The 23,046-nt window shown below is 35.3% G+C and overlaps 1 protein-coding gene across 10 annotated transcripts in view; it reads left to right on the top strand.

Moving 5' to 3' along the window:
* LOC143245244 (band 7 protein AGAP004871-like) overlaps nt 1-23,046 on the top strand; it is a 555,064-nt gene that overhangs the window by 229,734 nt on the left and 302,284 nt on the right. For 4 of the 10 annotated variants that reach the window (XM_076491375.1, XM_076491376.1, XM_076491377.1 and 1 more), the window contains one exon: nt 15,612-15,634. The exons of 5 other annotated variants lie outside the window; for them this stretch is intronic. In XM_076491375.1, the coding sequence (XP_076347490.1) occupies nt 15,612-15,634 (23 nt within the window). Of the gene's footprint in view, nt 1-15,611; nt 15,635-22,413; nt 22,771-23,046 lie in introns of those variants that run through there. One more of the 10 variants, XM_076491384.1, reaches the window with a different exon arrangement.

Raw genomic sequence — 23,046 nt, forward strand, 5'->3', positions numbered from 1 at the left:
TACTATAACGGTAAAATATCTAGATGTACTCTGTGTACTATAACGGTAAAATATCTAAGCATACTCTGTGTACTATAACGGTAAGATATCTAAGCATACTGTGTACTATAACGGTAAAATATCTAGATGTACTCTGTGTACTATAACGGTAAAATATCTAGATGTACTCTGTGTACTATAACGGTAAAATATCTAGAGGTACTCTGTGTACTATAACGGTAAAATATCTAGATGTCTGTGTACTATAACGGTAAAATATCTCTGTGTACTATAACGGTAAAATATCTAGAGGTACTCTGTGTACTATAACGGTAAAATATCTAGAGGTACTCTGTGTACTATAACGGTAAAATATCTAGGTGTACTCTGTGTACTATAACGGTAAAATATCTAGAGGTACTCTGTGTACTATAACGGTAAAATATCTAGGTGTACTCTGTGTACTATAACGGTAAAATATCTAGGTGTACTCTGTGTACTATAACGGTAAAATATCTAGAGGTACTCTGTGTACTATAACGGTAAAATATCTAGAGGTACTCTGTGTACTATAACGGTAAAATATCTAGGTGTACTCTGTGTACTATAACGGTAAAATATCTAGAGGTACTCTGTGTACTATAACGGTAAAATATCTAGAGGTACTCTGTGTACTATAACGGTAAAATATCTAGAGGTACTCTGTGTACTATAACGGTAAAATATCTAGAGGTACTCTGTGTACTATAACGGTAAAATATCTAGATGTACTCTGTGTACTATAACGGTAAGATATCTAAGTATACTCTGTGTACTATAACGGTAAGATATCTAAGCATACTCTGTGTACTATAACGGTAAGATATCTAAGCATACTCTGTGTACTATAACGGTTTCTCATACGTGTGTTATATAATGTGAATATTTTCCATAAGGTAAAAAATATTTTATCCTTATCAGTGGAAAAAAAATAAAATATATCGTTCATAAAGAAGTCCTGATTTAAAACAGGTTCGTGTTTTATTTACAAAACAAAAATCAAACCTAAAGTCGTTGTTATTTTTCATAAATTTACGAATTTTTTTTTACCTATCAAAATATCTGACGGTGAAACAGAGAGAGAGTATTTGTTGTGTTTTTCGAAAACTCGAGCAACTCCAGGTAACCCTGCTAGTGAGTCAATAGAAATGTCACAATGCAGTTAAAATGAACAAAGTCTCGTAGAAAATAGTACAATAATTCTAAAAAAAAACAGTTCATACTGGGTGTAGAATATAATACAAACAAGCAGGTTATAGTTACTTTGGTGATTGGTTTTAAAACAATAATGGTATACACTTATACCCCGTTATTTACTGAAATGTTTCTAATACCAATGATATAGTACACAGTTATATCCCGTTATTTACTAAGAAGTTTTTATTAGGTTTCTATCTAATTGCAAGAGTCGCCAGACATAAAACTCAACATTATTTGTTATTAAATTCTGTTCCGTAATATATCATAAATAAATGCTCTAATTATTATTGTTATCACTGCTCATATCTGCATTATTTCTAAACCTTTAGTTTTCAATCAAACTAACATTAACACTAAACTTAACTAAGTTATCTATATAATTATATTCATTAATGAAAACTAATGTCTGTGTGACCTTCATCTTGGTTCTTTATGTGTACGAATATATTAGACCTTGACCTTTACCATCAACATAAAGTCTGAGGTCATGAATGTAAGCTGTATTTGATAAAAATGTAATTTTTCACCCTACTTTAATTGTAAATCGATTCTAATCATTCAATTTGTTTAAAAATTGGAATAACTAATGTCGGGTTTATATTATTCGGATATTGGTCTGGAACGTAAGTACATTGTAACAATTAGAAAAATATTTGTATATATATATAGCTATAATGAACATAATATATGCAAATACTTGTTGGAAAAGTTAATTATAATGTAACATAAATCCGTAATTGTTTTTATTCAAACATAAATTATGAGTAATTTTGATTTTCAACTATCAGGATTTGATAAATACTTAATATTAAATGCTTGTTAAATATATAATTATTTAGTAGGTAATATGGAGGTTTATAATTTCTTTGTTTGTTTTAGAATTTCGCACAAAGCTACTCGAGGGCTATCTGCGCTAGCCATCCCTAATTTAGCAGTGTAAGACTAGAGGGAAGGCAGCTAGACTTCACCACCCACCGCAAACTCTTGGGCTACTCTTTTACCAACGAATAGTGGGATTGACCGTCACATTGTAACGCCCCCACGGCTGGGAGGGCGAGCATGTTTGGTGCGATGGGGATTCTAACCCGCGACCCTCAGATTACGAGTCGCACGCCTTAACACGCTTGGCCATGCCTGGCCTGTTTATAATTAAAAATATTTAATATACTTTGTCTTCGAACTTTATAAAATCAAGTATATCCATTACCACAGTCAAGAATTAATGATAATTTACACACACTATTTTATTTTTAAATTACAAGGTGAACGTATAAAATGGTAAACCCAACAATATAAAAAAAATATCACCTCTTTAAAAATTTAACATACATTTAAAAACTGTCTATTCAATTTATGATTTACTTATTTATTTTTAAAATTTATTATTTATCTGGAAAATATTTTATTATCTAGAACATGAGTAAAACTGTATTTAACTGATTTGAAATTTCCAAATTAATAAATAATATTAATAATTCGCTGGTGAAGCAAAATAGAAAGAGGAACAATTGATAACTTAGCGTCCTCAGAGTTAGTGGTAGAGCGGATTAGTGTACATTCCTCTAACGTTAGTTCTAACAACTACTATAGGTTTAAAACATCTAAGTCTTAAAAATTCATAAAACTTTCCCAACCGCTTACAAGAATATTATCACTCTAAAAAACATAAAATGTAAGAGAAAACCTTATATTATCAGTTCAGTTTCTTGTAACATTTTGTAATAAAACTTTTACTGAGGCTTTATATTTTACTGATTAGGGCTCGGCATGGCCAGGTGGTTAAGACACTCGACTCGTAATCCGAGGGTCGCAGGTCCAAATTACCGTCACACCAGGCATGCTCGCGCTTTCAACCGTGAGGGCGTTATAAAGTGACGGTCAATCCCACCAATCGTTGGTAAAAGAGTAGCCCAAGAGTTGGCGGTGGGTGGTGATGACTAGCTGCTTTCCCTCTAGTCTTACACTGCTAAATTAGGGACAGCTAGCGCAGATAGCCCTCGTGTAGCTTTGCGCGAAATTCAAAACAAACCAATCTACTGATTACATGACGCCCTTTGAAGGTAATTTTTATTATAATAATGGCTATTCTATTTCACGGTTTTTTTAAGTAGTTCTGCGATCTTTAAACATCAATAGGCATTTGTGTTGCTAAACACAAAGTACACAGTAGGTTATCTGCGATCTGCTCATCGCAGGTCTCGAAACTCTAATATTAGCGTTATAAATCCTCTAACTTTCCGCTTCGACACAACAGAGAACACTTCAATAGGCACAAGGGCCAATAAGTGTCATAGTATACGAAGTAATGCTGTCTACGAATAAATGTATTGCAGGTAAATTAATCGAAACATAAATCCTAAAGAACAACAAATTCCAGGGGGCTCTGTTGTATATCTACTTGTCAATAAATACCAGGTTTCCTTCGTGTTGACGTTGTTATTTGTGAAAAGGAAACTTGCTTTGTGTGACAAGAAATGTCACTGTTAATATTCTGTTACTTATAAACTGCATTAAAGACGAATTCCCAATTATGTGGCATTAAAAAAATAAATATTCCGTTAACAATAAATACAAAAGTTTATTAGATTATAAAAATAAATGGTTTGCTTTGAATTCCGCGCAAAGCTACACGAGGGCTATCTGCGCTAGCCATCCCTAATTTTGCAGTGTTAGACTAGAGGGAAAGCAGCTAGTCATCACCACCCACCGCCAACTCTTGGGATACCCTTTTACCACCGAATAATGGGATTAACCGTCACATTATGTCTGAAAGGGCGAGCATGTTTGGTGTGACAGGGATTCGAACCCTCGACCCTCGGATTACGAGTCGAGTACCTCAACCACCAGGCCAGAAACAGAAAACTGACTTGTTAGTAGCAAAGTTAAGACAACTCAGCTAATATAAAATTCAGCTCTTTAGGGCTAGAACGTTCCCCGGTGGGACAGCGGTAAATCTTTGGATTTGCCACACTGAAATCAGGGGTTCGAATCCACAACAGATCGCCCGATGTGGCTTTGCTATAAGAAAGACACACAGAAACACACACACCATTTTACATGAGTATACAATAAATTTATTGTTAGCCTTACTTGATTTCTGGTTTTACACCACCAGATTGTTTGAACGCTATGAACAACTGGGTTCAGATCACGTCAGCTATTTCTTCTCTCAGGGGCATATTTTGATAAGAGATTTTTCACACTGAATCCAAGGATTTTAGAATTTCTTTGATAAAACATACATTCAATCAACCCTGGTTCCTGGAATACAACATGAATAGATGAACTGTGTTTGGCTAAGTACAGTAACTTTCAGTTGTTATCAATGGGTTGACTTACGTGGTTTTCACTAGGCCGTGGCATTAAACCAAGTAAGAGTATGAATACATTTCCAATATGCACATGGAGAAAGGTGTGGCTAAATCATCTGCCACAAGAGTGTGTGTGTCTTATAGCAAAACCACATCGAGCTATCTGCTGTATCCACCGAGGAGAATCGAACCCCTAATATAACGTTGTAAATCCGTAAACTTACCACTGTCCCAGCGGTAGACCGCTTTGAGAGAGGGTTTTAATTGTCTTCTTATTTTGATATATGTTATTTTTACTTAGAGGGAACTGCCAGAAATTTTCTTTGAAACATATTGGTTTATTTAGAATTTCGCGCAAAGCTGCTCGAGAGCTGTCTGCGCTAGCTGTCCCTAATTTAGCAGTGTAAGACTAGAGTAGCCAACTCTTGGGCTAGTCTTTTACCAACGAATAGTGGGATTGACCGTGACATTATAACGTCCTCACGGCTGAAAGGGCGAGCATGTTTGGTGCGATGGGGATTCGAACCCGTGACCCTCAGATTATGAGTCGAGTGCCTTAACAACCTGGCCATGCCGGGTCTTAACAAATATTCTTCCTAAGTGAAAATTATTGAAGCTATACTCACAAACAGAGAAATGCGTGGAAGTGTGTAAAAAGTGTAATCGTTAGTTTTTGTACAGCCACCTACATGACGAACCGGCCCGAAATCGCCAGGTGGGCTAAGGCGTTCGACTCGTAATCTGAGGGTCACAAATTCGAATCTCCGTCACACCAAACGTGCTCGCCCTTGGGGACGTTATAATGTTTCGTACAATCCCGCTATTCGTTGGTAAAAGAGTAGCTTAAGAGTTGGCGGTGGGTGGTGATGACTAGCTGCCTTCTCTTTAGTCTTGCACTGATAAATTAGGGACGGCTAGTGCAGATAGCCCTCGTGTAGCTTTGCGCGAAATTCAAAACAAACAAAACAATCCCTCTTGTTTTACTCTGGCCCCCCGCTTGTACAGCGGTATGTCTCCGGATTTACATCGCAAAATCAGGGGTTCGATTCCCCTCGGTGGGCTTAAAAGATAGCCCGACGTGCAGATAAGAAAACACAAACACGTTGAAACGATATTTATGGAGTAAAAAGTTTATTATTGTACATCGTTTTGTCTCCGACAGTGAGACATGATTACGCACAACATTTAAGGTACAAATAGAAAGCACGTTTGACACGATTGAATTAGAAGAGTCGCTGTTAAAGTTCACATGGACACTGCTAATTAATTTTACACATATTTTAACGTTTGACCAACCCATATTTCTTACACAATACTGTGCGAATTTGTTTAAGACCATAAATGTTTTAGTTTCCGAAAAGTAAACTTATTAAACATTTCTTTATTTCGGTTTCATGTTGGAAACCCATTCTTTGAATTTAATTAAATATCTGGCGAGATTCCATCTTTCAAATAATTTAACATCTCGAGTTATGCCTTCTTATATAACGAACCACGGATAATGAAATAAAGTTTGGAATTTTAGTAAAGAGAAAGAAATGTTCCAGACAACCTTTGATGGTAGAATAGTACATTCTGTTTACAGAATATAGGACATATAATGTATGAAGCTCATGAACCAAAAACATCCAACATTCCAAGTGATTAGTCAGGAACAGCAGGGGCTCTAAGATACGGATCGAAAGCATGCATCTATAATCATTAAGCCTAAATCCCACTTTTCTAATGTGTGCATAGTCTGTTAGGAAATCAATAACCTCCGACTGTGAAGTTACGGCGACTATATTAACATTTAGATGGCTCGGAAACGTAAGAATACAGAATAATACGTCCTCAAACGTAACTGTTCTTCTTGTTTCTATCATGCTAATACTGACTGAACTAGAAGAGATGATCGTGTTCATTTCTATTCTGAAAATATCATATTTTGAATAATAAAGTCCCTTAACGAACAATTTCGACATGTAACAATTTGTTTTGTTGTTGGTAACCAGGAAAGCTCTTCATAAATCAATGTCCATCATTTCAATTTATATTTTTAATATCTTCCGTTTTCTTCCGCTATCTTTCTTTTTTCCTCATATACCTCAACCCCAAATGACTAAGAATAAGTCCGTTTGGTTTTGAGTTTCGCACGAAACTACACGAGAGGTTATCTGCGCTAGCCGTCCCTAATCCAGCCGTTTAACGCTAGTGGGAAGGCAACTAGTCATCACCAATGAATAGTCGGATTAATCGTCACGTTATAACGCCCCCCCCCACGGCTAAAAGGGCCAAGTATGTTTGATGTGACAGGGGGTCAAACTCGCGACTCTTAGATTAAGAGTCGAGAGTCTTAATCACCTGGCCATGCCGGACCGCTCAGGACGTGTCCTATAACGGTAAAAATCGGATTTGGAACCTCTTGTGGGTATATAACCCAAATTATCAATTGTGTAGTTTTGTGCTTAGCTACAAATATGTAACCCGCTCGTGCTTTGGCAGTAAGACTGAGTGCTTATAATCTTAAAATTCGGGTTTAGATCACTACTTTGGTCACATCACAGGTAGCTCAGGTTTGTGCTTCAAACAGAAAAACCAAACACCATTTACTTATATCTATTGTTTATAATTAAAAACTGTTTGTTTTTATGTGGACATCATTAATTCTTCGATCAACATTTGGTTACTTAATGTTTAATTTATGTTTAGGTTAAAACGATTTTTTTCATTGTCAGGTTCTTGTTTTTTAAGTTTGTTTCTCTCAATTTATTTTGTTATTTTTTCAAATAATATTAGAAACTCTCGACGTCTTTTTCGCACACTTTTCAAGTTTCACCAAACTGAATCTTCAATAGATCAATATCTCTCATATGTGTGTTCTCATGAATTTCCTTGTTTATACAAAGAATTTTGTGTGCCGTGAAGAATTTAAAACAACGAAATAAAAGCGCTTTTAGCAGCGATCTCTACGGGCAGGCCCGGCACAGCTAAGCGCGTTAAGGCGTGCGACTTGTAATCTGAGGGTCGTGGGGTCGCACCCTCGTCGCGCCAAACATGCTCGCCCTTTCGGCCGTAATTCAGCTAGTAATTAAACCTAGTCCTTTTTCAGAAATTTCCAGTACAGATTAGAAATAACACTACGTTAAAATATCCGGTCTCAAAAACATTCAAGTGTGAGTAACTTATCATAAGTTTGTTTTATCAATTTCGTACAAAGCTACACGAGGGCTATCTGCGCTAGCCGTCCCTAATTTTCCAGTGTAAGACTGGAGGGAAGGCAGCTAGTCATCATCACCCACCGCCAACTCTTGGGCTACTGTTTTACCAACGAATAGTGGGATTGACTGTCACATTATAACGCCCCCACGGCTGAAAGGACGAGCATGTTTGGTGCGACTTGTAATCCGAGGGTCGCGGGTTCGCATCCCCGTCGCAAGTATACAAGTATACGACTTTGGTGTGTATGTTTAGGAATCACGCCGTCCTTATAGTTCACATACTTGAACTTGTATTCCAGATATACGAGAGACAAACCTTTTAGAGATAATGTTGTCACAGAGATCTTAATTTAGCTTTCTGAAGTTAGGGTGGGATTTGGCACTTGTTATCAGATGCTCATAGGTCAGTTTACAGACACGTATACCACTTGTAGCCCAATGAAAAACGATGCTTCAGCGGTATTTCTGTGTTTTACCACATAAAAAAGTAATTAGATAAGGGCTTCTACACATAAGAATGTTCTGGAAACTGAAGAACCATGTTGGAGAATTAGTTCCAAGACGTAAACTTAAATTTTCCGAAGGTTTTTTAACAGGTTCTTGTTTAGACATTTCAAATAAATGGTTCTACATCTTGGAAGTAACGATGTTATGAGCCTTGGAATTCCATGATTTAGAACCAAGTTCCGTGTGAAGTAATTATGCTTATATTTAATTTCTCTTACAAATTACACATGCTGAATAAATATCCAACTTTATAATGTACGTCCTTAATGCCAAACATGTAACTTGTGGTTCGTGTTTGTCTGGAATCTGTACTTATAATGCGTCTCACTAACATTCCAGCGTTCATATAATTTTCATCGGTTCTGACAAAATTCGCCACGTGATTGTATCAAACGCTCAGTTTGAACGGATCGTAGTTTTATCGTATTAATTAAAAGTTATACGTAGCTAATGAGTAACATTCGAAAAATCTTTGAAATTGTTAAAAACGTTATTACCCTGAACTGCCGTCATTCTATTTATTGTTTTGTAATTTTTCCAAATTGTTTAATATTCAAAGTGGCCCGGCATGGCCATGTGGTTAAGGCGCTCGACCCCGCAGTCTGAGGATCGCTAGTTCTAATCCCCGTCACACCAAACATGCCCACCTTTTCAGCCGTGGGGGGCATTATAATGTGACGGTCAATCCCACTATTCGTTGGTAAAAGAGTAGCCCAAGAGTTGGCGGTGAGTGGTGATGACTAGCTGCCTTCCCTCTAGTCTTACACTGCTAAATTAGGGACGGCTAGCGCAGATAGCCCTTGAGTAGCTTTACGCGAAATTCAAAACAAACAAGCAAAAACAGAATTCTGTTGGTAATATAAGACACATAGTTTGGAAAACTTACACACACGTACTGTAAGACTCATAGAAATAATCACTAACATATTTGTATATAAACGTTCATCTTTCTTCAGATGTTTGCACCCCCTCCCCTCAGTGATACAGCGGTATGGACTATTCGTTTTGCCAACGAATAGTCGGCAAAAAAAAAACAAACACACAATATTCAAGGTGTTTAAGCTTGTTAAACACAATATTCAAGGTGTTAAATTGATCGCATTGTCACTTAAGACTAATCGATTCCCAACACATAGTGACAAATAGATCGTTAACTACATTAATACTTTAAATAAATACATTGTTCTTTGTAGTTTAACTGTTCGTAAAGATTTTTCAAGTAAAACATTACAAACGTCTTGGCTCTGAAATATATCAGGCTAGCACCAGCCAATAACAATAGATCAATCCGACAGCAGCCAATAAGAATAAATCAATTTGAAAGTATAGTGTCTCCTCAGTTCAAATTACCTACAGTTGTTTAAAAACAAGTTTAACATATTGTCTCTTACGTTCTAATAACTTACAGTTGCTTAAAGACGAACAAAATTACTATTTCAAGCTCTTCTTGCTGAGACTGTATCTTTTATTTATAAGTTGTGTTTTCTTACAGTAAAGCCACATTGGGTTATCTGGCGAGCCCACCGACAGGAATTGAACTCCTGATTTTTGCGTTGTAAATCCGTAGACATACCGCTGTTCTAGCGAGGGGCGATTTATTTATAAGAAATGCACTTTAAAGGCTGTTCATAGAAAATTGTACCAATATAATGATGTTTAAAAAATAAAAAAACAGAAAAGCTGCCTTGCTGACCACGTCACAGATAAACCTTTATTTTCACAATTATGACGGAAGAAATTAGCATGGATAAAATATATTTTTTGTAACTCGTGTCTAATATATGTCATAATAATAACACAGAATTTCCTAGCAAGTACTCTTATTTTAGTTGTCTGTTTTACTCATACATCAAGCGCGTGTATCTTAGTGTTACTTCTGTTCACGTGAATGTTGTTTCAACACAATGTAAATTTAAAGATAACCCAAGAAACGTGAAGAAATAGCACAATATTAAATGTTTAAATATAATCTTTAGGCGTTCGGCTTAAAAACTGTAAGTGTAAAATAGGCTTAAACCTTGAAGCTTGAAATAGAAGTCACAGTAGTGACTCGAATCTTTCTTTCAGTACATTGTTTTCTCGTGCGAAGGAAAATTCATCTCAAACGAGTAGAGTGAACAGAGAACGAAACTAATTAACGTTTGAAAGAAAAACGTGTTCTAGACAAGTTCATGGGTGAAAAAGTTAAACATAGTTCACTTTCGTGAATCCTGACTTCAGGAAGAGATGTTACACATGTAGTCTTGAGTTTTCATATATTCTGACGCAATTAAAAGATAAGTTGTATATGTAGTTTTGAATCTTCATGTGGGCTGGCGTTAGGAAGAGATAAGCATAGTTACACATTTAGTTACGAGTTTTCAATTATTTTGACTCGGGCATAAGATGACAATAAATCTCACATAATCTCGAGATTTCGTGTACTGAGAAGATAATACAAAAGTTTTATTTAGGTTTGAATTAACGTGAAATCACGAGCGAAAACAACTTTGTTAATCGATACAGTATGGCCCATAATTAAGTTCTTCCACACTTATTAACTAAAAACTTTTCAAGAGCACCGTCTGTGTGAGTTTACTCTATAAACAATGCATAATATTCCACCCAGTTGGCAGATAGACGGTTTAGCGTTGCGAATAAGTACTATTCAAACAGTGAGAGGAGATGTTGGAATGATGTAACAGTAGAAAATGTAACGTAATTATTTATAAAGTTACTGGTTTTATTTCAGTACCAGAATGTATCCAGGTTTTATTTCAGTACCAGCATGTATCCAGGTTGTATTTCAATACCAGTATGTACCCAGGTTGTATTTCAATACCAGTATGTATCCAGGTTGTATTTCAATATCAGTATGTATCCACGTTCTATTTCAGTACCAGTATGTATCCACGTTGTATTTCAATACCAGTATGTATCCACGTTGTATTTCAATACCGATATATATCCATGTTGTTTTTCAGTACCAGAATTTATCCAGATTGTATTTCCGTACCAGTATGTATTCAGGTTGTATTTCAATACCAATATGTATCCATGTTGTATTTCAGTACCAGAATGTGTCCAGATTGTATTTCAATACCAATATGTATCCATGTTGTATTTCAGTACCAGAATGTGTCCAGGTTGTATTTCAGTACCAGAATGTATCCAGGTTGTATTTCAATGCCAATATGTATCCACGTTATATTTCAGCACCAGAATGTGTCCAGGTTGTATCTCGGTATTTGATTGTTACAACACTATGTGACTGGTTTCAAGGCACTTGTGACCACAATGTGGGCCATCTTTAATTAATGTTAACTGCCAGTTAATTTTACAGAAGTCTTGCTCCTATGCAAGTGTTCTGTATTGAAGAATGTGGTGTTGTGAAGTTTCGAACTTATTTAAAAAATAAAATAACAAAAGAATATTATCTTATTATTTTCAAATCAGTAAAAACTTTTGTGAAACAAAATGACAAAATTGTTGAGGCAGCAACACTTAACGTTACGTCGTAATAACCCATTTAAAAAAGAAAACACCGTAATCACCAACAGATGGAAATACTTTCAACCATGAGTATGCGTGTTTTTGTGTTTTCTTGTAGCAAAGCCACATTGGGCTATCTGCTGAGCCCACTGAGGGGAATCGAACCCCTGATTTTAGCGTTGTAAATCCGGAGACATACCGCCGTACTAGCGGGGGGTTTCAACCATAGGAAGTTAAACATTCAAAGGTGGCCGTTGATTTGTTTATCTAGTCATAACAATTAATCCAAGGAAAATGTAAAAACCTCAACGTTCGTCAAGTGGGCTTGCAGCCGTTATCGTGCAATAATTCAGAAATAAAACTTTAATACTTACTGAATAATTATCCTAAGCCTTACCTTTGTCTTGTTACAAGTTTAAGGAAGGATGTAATCAATAATTATCGATACTATGGACAAATTTTGTATAGTCTATTTGTACACAGACACGAAGTTTATGTTAAATAAATTAGACATTATTTGAAGAATGTCAAAATGCAGAACCTTTCAAGTACGTCAGATATCTTATCATTTTTCTATTAACTTTCGTAAAAACATTAAATATTGGTAGACTATAACATACGTACACTGCTGGCCAAAAAAGAATATCCCACGGGAGACATTTTCTACACGACACAGCGGAGGAGGTTCCATCATGATCTGGGGTACTTTCTCCTTCCATGGAGTAATGGAGCTTCAGGTTATACAGGGGTCTCAAACAGCAACTGGCTACATTGGCATGTTAGAGAGAGCATCCTTATTGACTGAAGGCCCTCGCTTGTGTGGAAATGACTGAATCTTTCAGCAGGACAACGGTGCAATCTACAATGCCCGCAGGACAAAGGACTTTTCATGGCGAATAACGTGATTCTTTTGGACCATCCAGCGTGTTCGCCCGAGGTGAACCCCATTGAAAATATTTGGGGGTGGATGGCAAGGGAAATCTATAGAAATGGAAGTCAATTCCAAACAGTGCATGATCTTCGTGAAGCCATCTTCACCACTTGGAATAACATTCTAGCCAGCCTTCTGCAAACGCTTATATCGACCATGCCAAAGCAAATGTTTGAAGTTATTCGTAATGACTGCCGTGCAACTCACTACTGAGACCTCTTGTTGTGCATTTCCTACCCTGTTTAGGACTTCTTTTTGGTATAGTCTTAAAATTTTGACCAGCTAGTATTTAGGCTAATTTCATAGTGTTCACATTTTCCCTATTAAAGGCTAAAAAGTTTTTTGTTTTTTTTCCCCTTTTCTTATTTTCATCTTTCAAAGCTCAACTCAAATAAGTGGTTGAGTCTTACAACAACAAATGCATATTTTGTCTTCATGTTCATTGGCCTTAGGATTTTGGCCAGCAGTGTATATACAAGCTAAACAAATGTTCAAATATTTCATTGTTTCGAATACATGACAATGATGCTAACAGTAATGCTTTTAAATTCAACAGTTTAATATTATTTACTTGTTTGTAACAAAAGTTACCATTTGAAACATACTTGAAACATAAAATACTGAAGAGACAAAACGGTTATTTGAAGGATTTAAAAAGGTTTCGAATCACAAATGACAAATTACTACGTGATGTGCTAGTGTTCTGTCAAGTGTATTTTAAAGAAAAAACTCGCGAATAAATGTCTCTGAACGTTGTTAAATAACACTATCGCTTTCGTAAATGTGCTTTTCAAAATAGTCATCGTTCGCGTGTTTTTAGTGTACTTTGTACAAATATTAAAACAGCTGAGTTCCTTAGAGATGTTGTTATTGATGTACTCCATGTTTAACACTTCGTATAAAGTCAAACTGGGTTTAAATGTAAACACATCATGAAGTTTTGATCTGTGGCCCATTTAAAATAAATATTTCTGCTGTCAAAAAGTATTATATTACCAATCTCTTTTGATTAAAGTAAACTAAATATATTAATGGAACTAATCCAACATGGTGAACTGCCAAGAAGTAACTCATCCCACATGGTAAACTGTCAAGAAGTAACTCATCCCACATGGTAAACTGTCAAGAAGTATTTAATATTAAAATAATGAAACTAAAAAGCATGAAGCTGTTAAAAATAAAAGTACAACCTACCAAATCTATACATAAGGAAGTTACAACCTACCGAACAAATACGCTACGTAAGTAAAACCTAACAAATCATTAAACGAAAACCTAAAACCTAACAAATCAGTAAACCTAAAACCTAACAAATCATTAAACGAAAAACCTAAAACCTAACAAATCAGTAAACCTAAAACCTAACAGATCAGTAAACAAAAAAACCTAAAACCTAACAGATCAGTAAAGAAAAAACTTAACAGATCAGTAAACAAAAAACCTAAAACCTAATAAATCAGTAAACAAAAAACCTAAAACCTAACAGATCAGTAAACAAAAAACAAAAACCTAACAGATCAGTAAACAAAAAAACCTAAAACCTAATACATCAGTAAACGAAAAACCCTAAACCTAACAGATCAGTAAACAAAAAGCCTAAAACCTAAAAGATCAGTAAACAAAAACCTGAAACCTTACAGATCAGTAAACAAAAACCTAAAACCTAACAGGTCAGTAAACAAAAAACCTAACAGATCAGTACAGAAAAAACCTAACAGATCAGTAAACAAAAAACCTAAAAGATCAGTAAACAAAAAACCTAAAAGATCAGTAAACAAAAAACCTGAAACCTAACAGATCAGTAAACGAAATACCTAAAACCTAACAGATCAGTAAACAAAAAAAACCTAAAACCTAACAGATCAGTAAACAAAAAACTTAAAACCTAAAGGATCAGTAAACAAAAAAACCTAAAACCTAACACATCAATAAACAAAAAACTTAAAACCTATCAGATCAGAACATCAAGAAACTAAACTCTATCACAATGAAATTTAAACCTACAATATGACTTCGTCGCGAAAGTGAAACCTACAATATCAATACTTAAGGAAACTAAAACCTACCAGGTTAAAGCACAATGAAATTAAAATATATCATACCAACGCACAAGAAAAGTAGAACCTACCAGATCTCTACACAATAAAAGTAATACTTACTACATCAATAGACAACTGAACTACAAAATTACTAGATAAGTGTACAAGGACACTAAAACCTATCAATAAGTCATCAAGTTTTATGAGTAGAAACTTTCATTTATAAGACTAAACTCTGAACTACAAGAAATCGATTTCTTGGTCACTTTCATTAATTAATCTACGTGGTAGCAACTGAAAAATATAATTGACACCAAATATCTTCGTATGTTAGGTTATGACCTGTTGACATGTGTTCACTAGTTGGTAATAAAACGAAAAAAAATGTATATATTTGTTTTCAATAGGCCTGGCATGGCCAAGCGCGTAAGGCGTGCGACTCGTAATCAGAGGGTCGCGGGTTCGCGCCCGCGTCGCGCTAAACATGCTCGCCCTCCCAGCCGTGGGGGTGTATAATGTTACGGTCAATCCCACCATTCGTTGGTAAAAGAGTAGCCCAAGAGTTGGCGGTGGGCAGTGATGAATAGCTGCCTTCCCTCTAGTCTTACACTGCTAAATTAGGGACGGCTAGCACAGATAGCCCTCAAGTAGCTTTGTGCGAAATTCCAAAAACAAACAAATTGTTTTCAATATAATTCGGTACTTTGTAGACCTGAAAACATTTCAATTCCAGATTATTTTGTTAGATTAGCAAGTAGAATCACAGTTTTTTAATCGCATGTAGACGTTTTTGAAAATATATTAGTTCTTTTTTTAATTTAATAACATTTCTTTGATTACATTGGATTTTAAGCAGATTTTCAAATAACTGATGTTTAATCTACTAATACAGTTGTGTAACTGAATGTGTTTGTTCTTGTTTGTATCTCCGTAGCTCACCATGGAGGAAGAGAAATTGTAGGATTGTTTCTTATATTTTTAAAATTTACTAATTCTTTACATTTCTGCTTATTTTCTATAGTTTTAAAGCACGTGACTTGAAAAACCAATGTTTTCCTTTTCTTTTAGGCCTAACTGTTGGCATGTCGCAAAAAATGGAGTTTTTTTATGATCCTAGTGTATTGTTGCATGGTTTTTAATTTCTTATGATTAATCTCTTAAGAAAGCTTCATTGTCCTCAATATATGTTTATTATAAGTAAAAATACTTTATTAATTTTATTACCAGGTAATAATTCCAGTAATTGATATATCAATCTTGAGGTTGTTGTAATAATTCCAATAATTGTTATATCAATCTTGAGGTTGTTGTAATAATTCCAATAATTGTTATATCAATCTCGAGGTTGTTGTAATAATTCCAATAATTGTTATATCAATCTTGAGGTTGTTGTAATAATTCCAATAATTGTTATATCAATCTTGAGGTTGTTGTAATAATTCCAATAATTGTTATATCAATCTTGAGGTTGTTGTAATAATTCCAATAATTGTTATATCAATCTTGAGGTTGTTGTAATAATTCCAATAATTGTTATATCAATCTTAAGGTTGTTGTAATAATTCCAATAATTGTTATATCAATCTTGAGGTTGTTGTAATAATTCCAATAATTGTTATATCAATCTTGAGGTTGTTGTAATAATTCCAATAATTGTTATATCAATCTTGAGGTTGTTGTAATAATTCCGATAATTGTTATATCAGTCTTGAGGTTGTTGTAATAATTCCAATAATTTTTATATTAATCTTGAGGCTGTTGTAATAATTCCAATAATTGTTATATCAACCTTGAGGCTGTTGAATCTATCTACAGGTCCCATGTCACGAAATCAGCACAAACTATCATTTTACAACTAAAAACAAAAATCACTTCTAGGATAAGCAGTCTTTGTACAGTAAACTTGAAGCTACAGTATTTCAACGATAGGTAATTATAAAACAACAAAACAGATACAGAAACGGTCTTACACATTGAAATGTTACTTTAAAATATTGTCAATGTTTCTCAAGAGCAGCATGTCTCAAATATTAGATAGTAAAACTAAAAAAAACAACAAGACTAAAGTTGTCTGTGGGAAGAATACCTGTTCTGAAATCGAACTATTTTACATCTTATAAGTACCAGAAAATAAACACCTAAACTACAACTGTCTGTACAAAAAGCAGCTACATTTAATATATATTAATACTTACAAATAGAATAAAATAAATACCTAACATAAAGTTGTCTATATGAAGAGTAGTAACATTTAAAGTAGCGGCCCCCGGCACGGCCAGGTGGTTAAGGTGTTCGACTCCTAATCTGAGAGTCGCGGGTTCGAATCCCCATCGCACCAAACACGCTCACCCTTTTAGCCGTGGGGGCGTTATAATGTGACGGTCAATCCCACTATTCGTTGGTTAAAGAATAGCCCAACAGTTGGCAGTGGGTGGTGATGACTAGCTGCCTTCCCTCTAGTCTTACACTGCTAAATTAGGGACGGCTAGCACAGATAGCCCTCGAGTAGCTTGGCGTGAAATTTAAAAACAAAAGAAAACAAACACATTTAAAGCAAAACATCTTTCTACTTAGGTATGGAATAAAGCGACAAAATTAGGCTAAAGTTATCTGTATAACGAATGGTAATATTTAAAGCACGTTCCATAAAAGATTATTTGCATCGACCTTATGAAAGTTTTCTGATATATTCAACTTCGATACAAATTAAGTTCATATTTAACGTACAAAACTTGTATGTGAACAGAAATATTGACCCCACCCCGCATGAAAATTAATTGGACCTCCTACAAGTCTTAATTTGTCAGGTTCTTTGCAACCATCCCCGAAATTGCGGGACATACTTATGCCACTGAATGCGCGTTACATGTTTTCACCTAGTATTATAATACACCTAGAGGTACAAACAGATAACTGTATAAAGATCAGATGTGTAACATTAAATATCTCTTTAACCGTTTTTTTATTCCTTTGTTTTACGAGGTGTCTTTTATTTTCCACGTAGAGGTTGGTATTTGAAAATATAAACACTTTAGTTAGTTTGTTTGTTTTTTGAATTTCGTGCAAAGCTGCACAAGGACTATCTGCGCTAACCGTCCTAATTTAGCAGTGTAAGACTAGAGGGAAGGCAGCTAGCCATCACCACCCACCGCCAACTGTTGGGCTACTCTTTTTACCAACGAATAGTGGGATTGACCGTCACATTATAACGCTCCTACGGCTGAAAGGGCGAGCGTGTTGTGGTGCGATTGGGAATCGAACCCGCGACCCTCACATTACGAGTCGAACGCCTTAACCACCTGGCCATGCGCGGGGCCGTAAACACTTTAGTAACAAAGAATATTAGTAATATTAAAAATACAATATTTCCGGGTAAGTACTTTATTATAACAAATGTGTTCTATTTATAGACTTAAAACCAAACTAAAATTATTATTTGCACGTGTGGTATTTTGGCATGCTGTAAATTATAATATTTTTGGTTGACATGCATGACAATTAAACTGTAAAACAATCAGTGTACGTAAAGTATGTTTCATGATATAAATATTCTTAATTTAGAATTTTCAACTTAAACATGGTTACTGTAGTGTCTTTACTCGTATCAATTATGTATTTTCATTTTTCAGAAAATCAGTCTTTTTTTCGAAGTCTGAATAAACATTTTAAATTTTGGCTTTACATGTGAGATGAGACGATACAGCTGTAACTTTAAAATACGATTTTTGCTTAATAAAGAACAGAAACTTGAAATTACCTTAATCTACGAAGTAACCCAAAACGTTAACTGAAACTGAAATTCTCTTGGTGTAAGAAACAACTCAAAGAACTAATGCAAAACTGTAACATGAAATTTCTTTGGAGTATTCATGATGCTGAGGAATCCACTTAAAGTAACTCTGCAGTAAAGACCTGCAGTATCGGGTTAAGTAGTCATTGTTAAGTTCAAAGACTGACACAAAAGAAACATTAAAAATTTACAAAACTGAATGTACCATTCCGTTTACACTTGCACGCTTTACTCAGCTCTGTATAGCTTACTTTTTCATATAAGTTACACGTGATAACATTTGCTCATCTGAGTTGTGTAGCAATGGTTTCAATAAGACAACACATGCTTTTAAATGTACTTGTGTCGCGTTATCTGGCTCCAAGATCATTCAAAGTTTCACTGAAACAGCGGTTACCCTAAATATATTAAACATTATACATGTTAGAAAACACTGAAAGCTAATTCGAACATTTTAGAAAGCTAAAGTTAGATAATTAAACAAATCCATAGCAATTTGTTGTATTGTTTTTTTAAACATTATTTCTATGTATTGTTAGGGTTATCGTGAAGCCAATACATTCAGTCTACCACTCGTATATATGTATATATCACAAACATTATGCATCTTAACTTGATGTGCTTTGTAATAACTACATATGAGTATAATAAAATCTATATGTTAACTCGATCTGCCTCACCCATCTGTATGTATTCCAAATCCAAGTTCACAAAACATTGTTTTTGTGCAATACTTCAGTAACCATATAAACGTTCTTAACATCTCATCGACAAGTAAAAGGGAGCAATGATATTTTTACAATATTTTAAATTTATCTTTCTAAGGATAAGGATATATTCACACTACTCGGTATCAGTTAGCAGCACTTCTTTACAAATAAGGATACGGATGTATTCACACAACTCGGTATCAATTAGCAGCACTTCTTCACAAATAAGGATACGGATATATTCACACAACTCGGTATCAGTTAGCAGCACTTCTTTACAAATAAGGATACGGATGTATTCACACTACTCGGTATCAGTTAGCAGCACTTCTTCACAAATAAGGATACGGATATATTCACACTACTCGGTATCAGTTAGCAGCACTTCTTCACAAATAAGAATACGGATGTATTCACACTACTCGGTATCAGTTAGCAGCACTTCTTCACAAATAAGGATACGGATATATTCACACAACTCGGTATCAGTTAGCAGCACTTCTTCACAAATAAGGATACGGATGTGTTCACACTACTCGGTATCAGTTAGCAGCACTTCTTCACAAATAAGGATACGGATGTATTCACACTACTCGGTATCAGTTAGCATCACTTCTTCACAAATAAGGATACGGATGTATTCACACAACTCGGTATCAGTTAGCAGCACTTCTTCACAAATAAGGATACGGATATATTCACACAACTCGGTATCAGTTAGCAGCACTTCTTCACAAATAAGGATACAGATATATTCACACAACTCGGTATCAGTTAGCAGCACTTCTTCACAAATAAGGATACGAATATATTCACACTACTCGGTATCAGTTAACAGCACTTCTTCACAAATAAGGATACAGATATATTCACACAACTCGGTATCAGTTAGCAGCACTTCTTCACAAATAAGGATACGGATATATTCACACTACTCGGTATCAGTTAACAGCACTTCTTTACAAATAAGAATACGGATATATTCACACAACTCGGTATCAGTTAGCAGCACTTCTTCACAAATAAGGATACGGATATATTCACACAACTCGGTATCAGTTAGCAGCACTTCTTCACAAATAAGAATACGGGTATATTCACACAACTCGGTATCAGTTAGCAGCACTTCTTCACAAATAAGGATACGGATATATTCACACAACTCGGTATCAGTTAGCAGCACTTCTTCACAAATAAGAATACGGATATATACACAACTCGGTATCAGTTAGCAGCACTTCTTCACAAATAAGGATACAGATATATTCACACAACTCGGTATCAGTTAGCAGCACTTCTTCACAAATAAGGATACGGATATATTCACACTACTCGGTATCAGTTAACAGCACTTCTTTACAAATAAGAATACGGATATATTCACACAACTCGGTATCAGTTAGCAGCACTTCTTCACAAATAAGGATACAGATATATTCACACAACTCGGTATCAGTTAGCAGCACTTCTTCACAAATAAGGATATGGATATATTCACACTACTCGGTATCAGTTAACAGCACTTCTTTACAAATAAGAATACGGATATATTCACACAACTCGGTATCAGTTAGCAGCACTTCTTCACAAATAAGGATACGGATATATTCACACAACTCGGTATCAGTTAGCAGCACTTCTTCACAAATAAGAATACGGATATATTCACACAACTCGGTATCAGTTAGCAGCACTTCTTCACAAATAAGGATACGGATATATTCACACAACTCGGTATCAGTTAGCAGCACTTCTTCACAAATAAGAATACGGATATATTCACACAACTCGGTATCAGTTAGCAGCACTTCTTCACAATTAAGGATACAGATATATTCACACAACTCGGTATCAGTTAGCAGCACTTCTTCACAAATAAGGATACGGATGTATTCACACTACTCGGTATCAGTTAGCAGCACTTCTTTACAAATAAGAATACGGATATATTCACACTACTCGGTATCAGTTAACAGCACTTCTTTACAAATAAGAATACGGATATATTCACACAACTCGGTATCAGTTAGCAGCACTTCTTCACAAATAAGGATACGGATATATTCACACTACTCGGTATCAGTTAGCAGCACTTCTTCACAAATAAGGATACGGATGTATTCACACAACTCGGTATCAGTTAGCAGCACTTCTTCACAAATAAGGATACGGATATATTCACACAACTCGGTATCAGTTAGCAGCACTTCTTCACAAATAAGGATACGGATATATTCACACAACTCGGTATCAGTTAGCAGCACTTCTTCACAAATAAGGATACGGATATATTCACACTACTCGGTATCAGTTAGCAGCACTTCTTCACAAATAAGGATACGGATGTATTCACACTACTCGGTATCAGTTAGCAGCACTTCTTCACAAATAAGGATACGGATATATTCACACAACTCGGTATCAGTTAGCAGCACTTCTTCACAAATAAGGATACAGATATATTCACACAACTCGGTATCAGTTAGCAGCACTTCTTCACAAATAAGGATACGGATGTATTCACACAACTCGGTATCAGTTAGCAGCACTTCTTTACAAATAAGAATACGGATATATTCACACTACTCGGTATCAGTTAGCAGCACTTCTTCACAAATAAGGATACGGATGTATTCACACAACTCGGTATCAGTTAGCAGCACTTCTTTACAAATAAGAATACGGATATATTCACACAACTCGGTATCAGTTAGCAGCACTTCTTTACAAATAAGGATACGGATATATTCACACAACTCGGTATCAGTTAGCAGCACTTCTTTACAAATAAGGATACGGATATATTCACACAACTCGGTATCAGTTAGCAGCACTTCTTTACAAATAAGAATACGGATATATTCACACTACTCGGTATCAGTTAACAGCTCTTTTCCACAAGTTGTACAGTGGTTTGTATCCACAGATATGCTGATTAGTGTCAGTATATAAGACTGTCATATAGATTGATGCAATTTGAATAAGTCTATAAGAAACTACTTTCTATAGCATCCGGATAATTAAAACACGACAGAAGCAAATCTTATGCAATAAAACATTTTGATGACAAAAAAAAAATCTGTGGTTTAATCAGTTGTTGGGGACGTTCCAACCCATCTAATATTATCAAACCAAATTTAAATCTTACTTTTGTTTATAAAGCATGCGCAATTCCGTCTTCTTGCTGGATTAACGACTTTTTGCTCCACAGAGACAAGAGCTGCCACGACCTGCTTTTTAATCGGAGAGACTACTCAACTGTATGTCGAATTACGTCATTACTGTTGCTATAGCTTTGAAAGGGGACAAGTAACCAATCGGAGGTCAGGAAATCCAGACTCGCTTCATCGAGTTCAGGTGTAATACTTACGAAAGTCTTAAAGTCTCGGCATTTGATCTGAAACATTGGTAGAGCGCGTATTGCGTGTGAAGGTTCTGTTTTGTTTTGGTCTTTTTCTACTATAGATTTTGATAGTAGACCTAGGAGACAGTATTATAGCCAAACGTTATTTCGATACACGTCATAAGCGACAAGCTTGCTGATGAAGTGAGAGACAGCGCGTGACAACAGCTTTACAGAGGTGGCAATCAAAGTAACCTATGTTCCATTTTCTTCTACAATTTGATCAACAAAAATGTTCACATTTTGGTTATTCTTTGTAATATTTTTTCAAATCAGTTAAATATAGAAACCTTTCTTTCGACCTTGCGTTTCATATTTTTGTTTGTTTGTTTGTTCTTTTTGCGTCTCTCGATTATGCGTAAATTATGGGATTTTTTGAGTTGTTTTTTTAAGCACACATTTATTAAACATACAGGATAACTTACACGATAATACGAAGAACAAACAGGAACTTGAACTAATGTAA

This window comes from Tachypleus tridentatus, chromosome 2 (genome assembly GCF_004210375.1).
Source record: "Tachypleus tridentatus isolate NWPU-2018 chromosome 2, ASM421037v1, whole genome shotgun sequence".
Classification (NCBI taxonomy): Eukaryota; Metazoa; Arthropoda; class Merostomata; order Xiphosura; family Limulidae; genus Tachypleus; species Tachypleus tridentatus.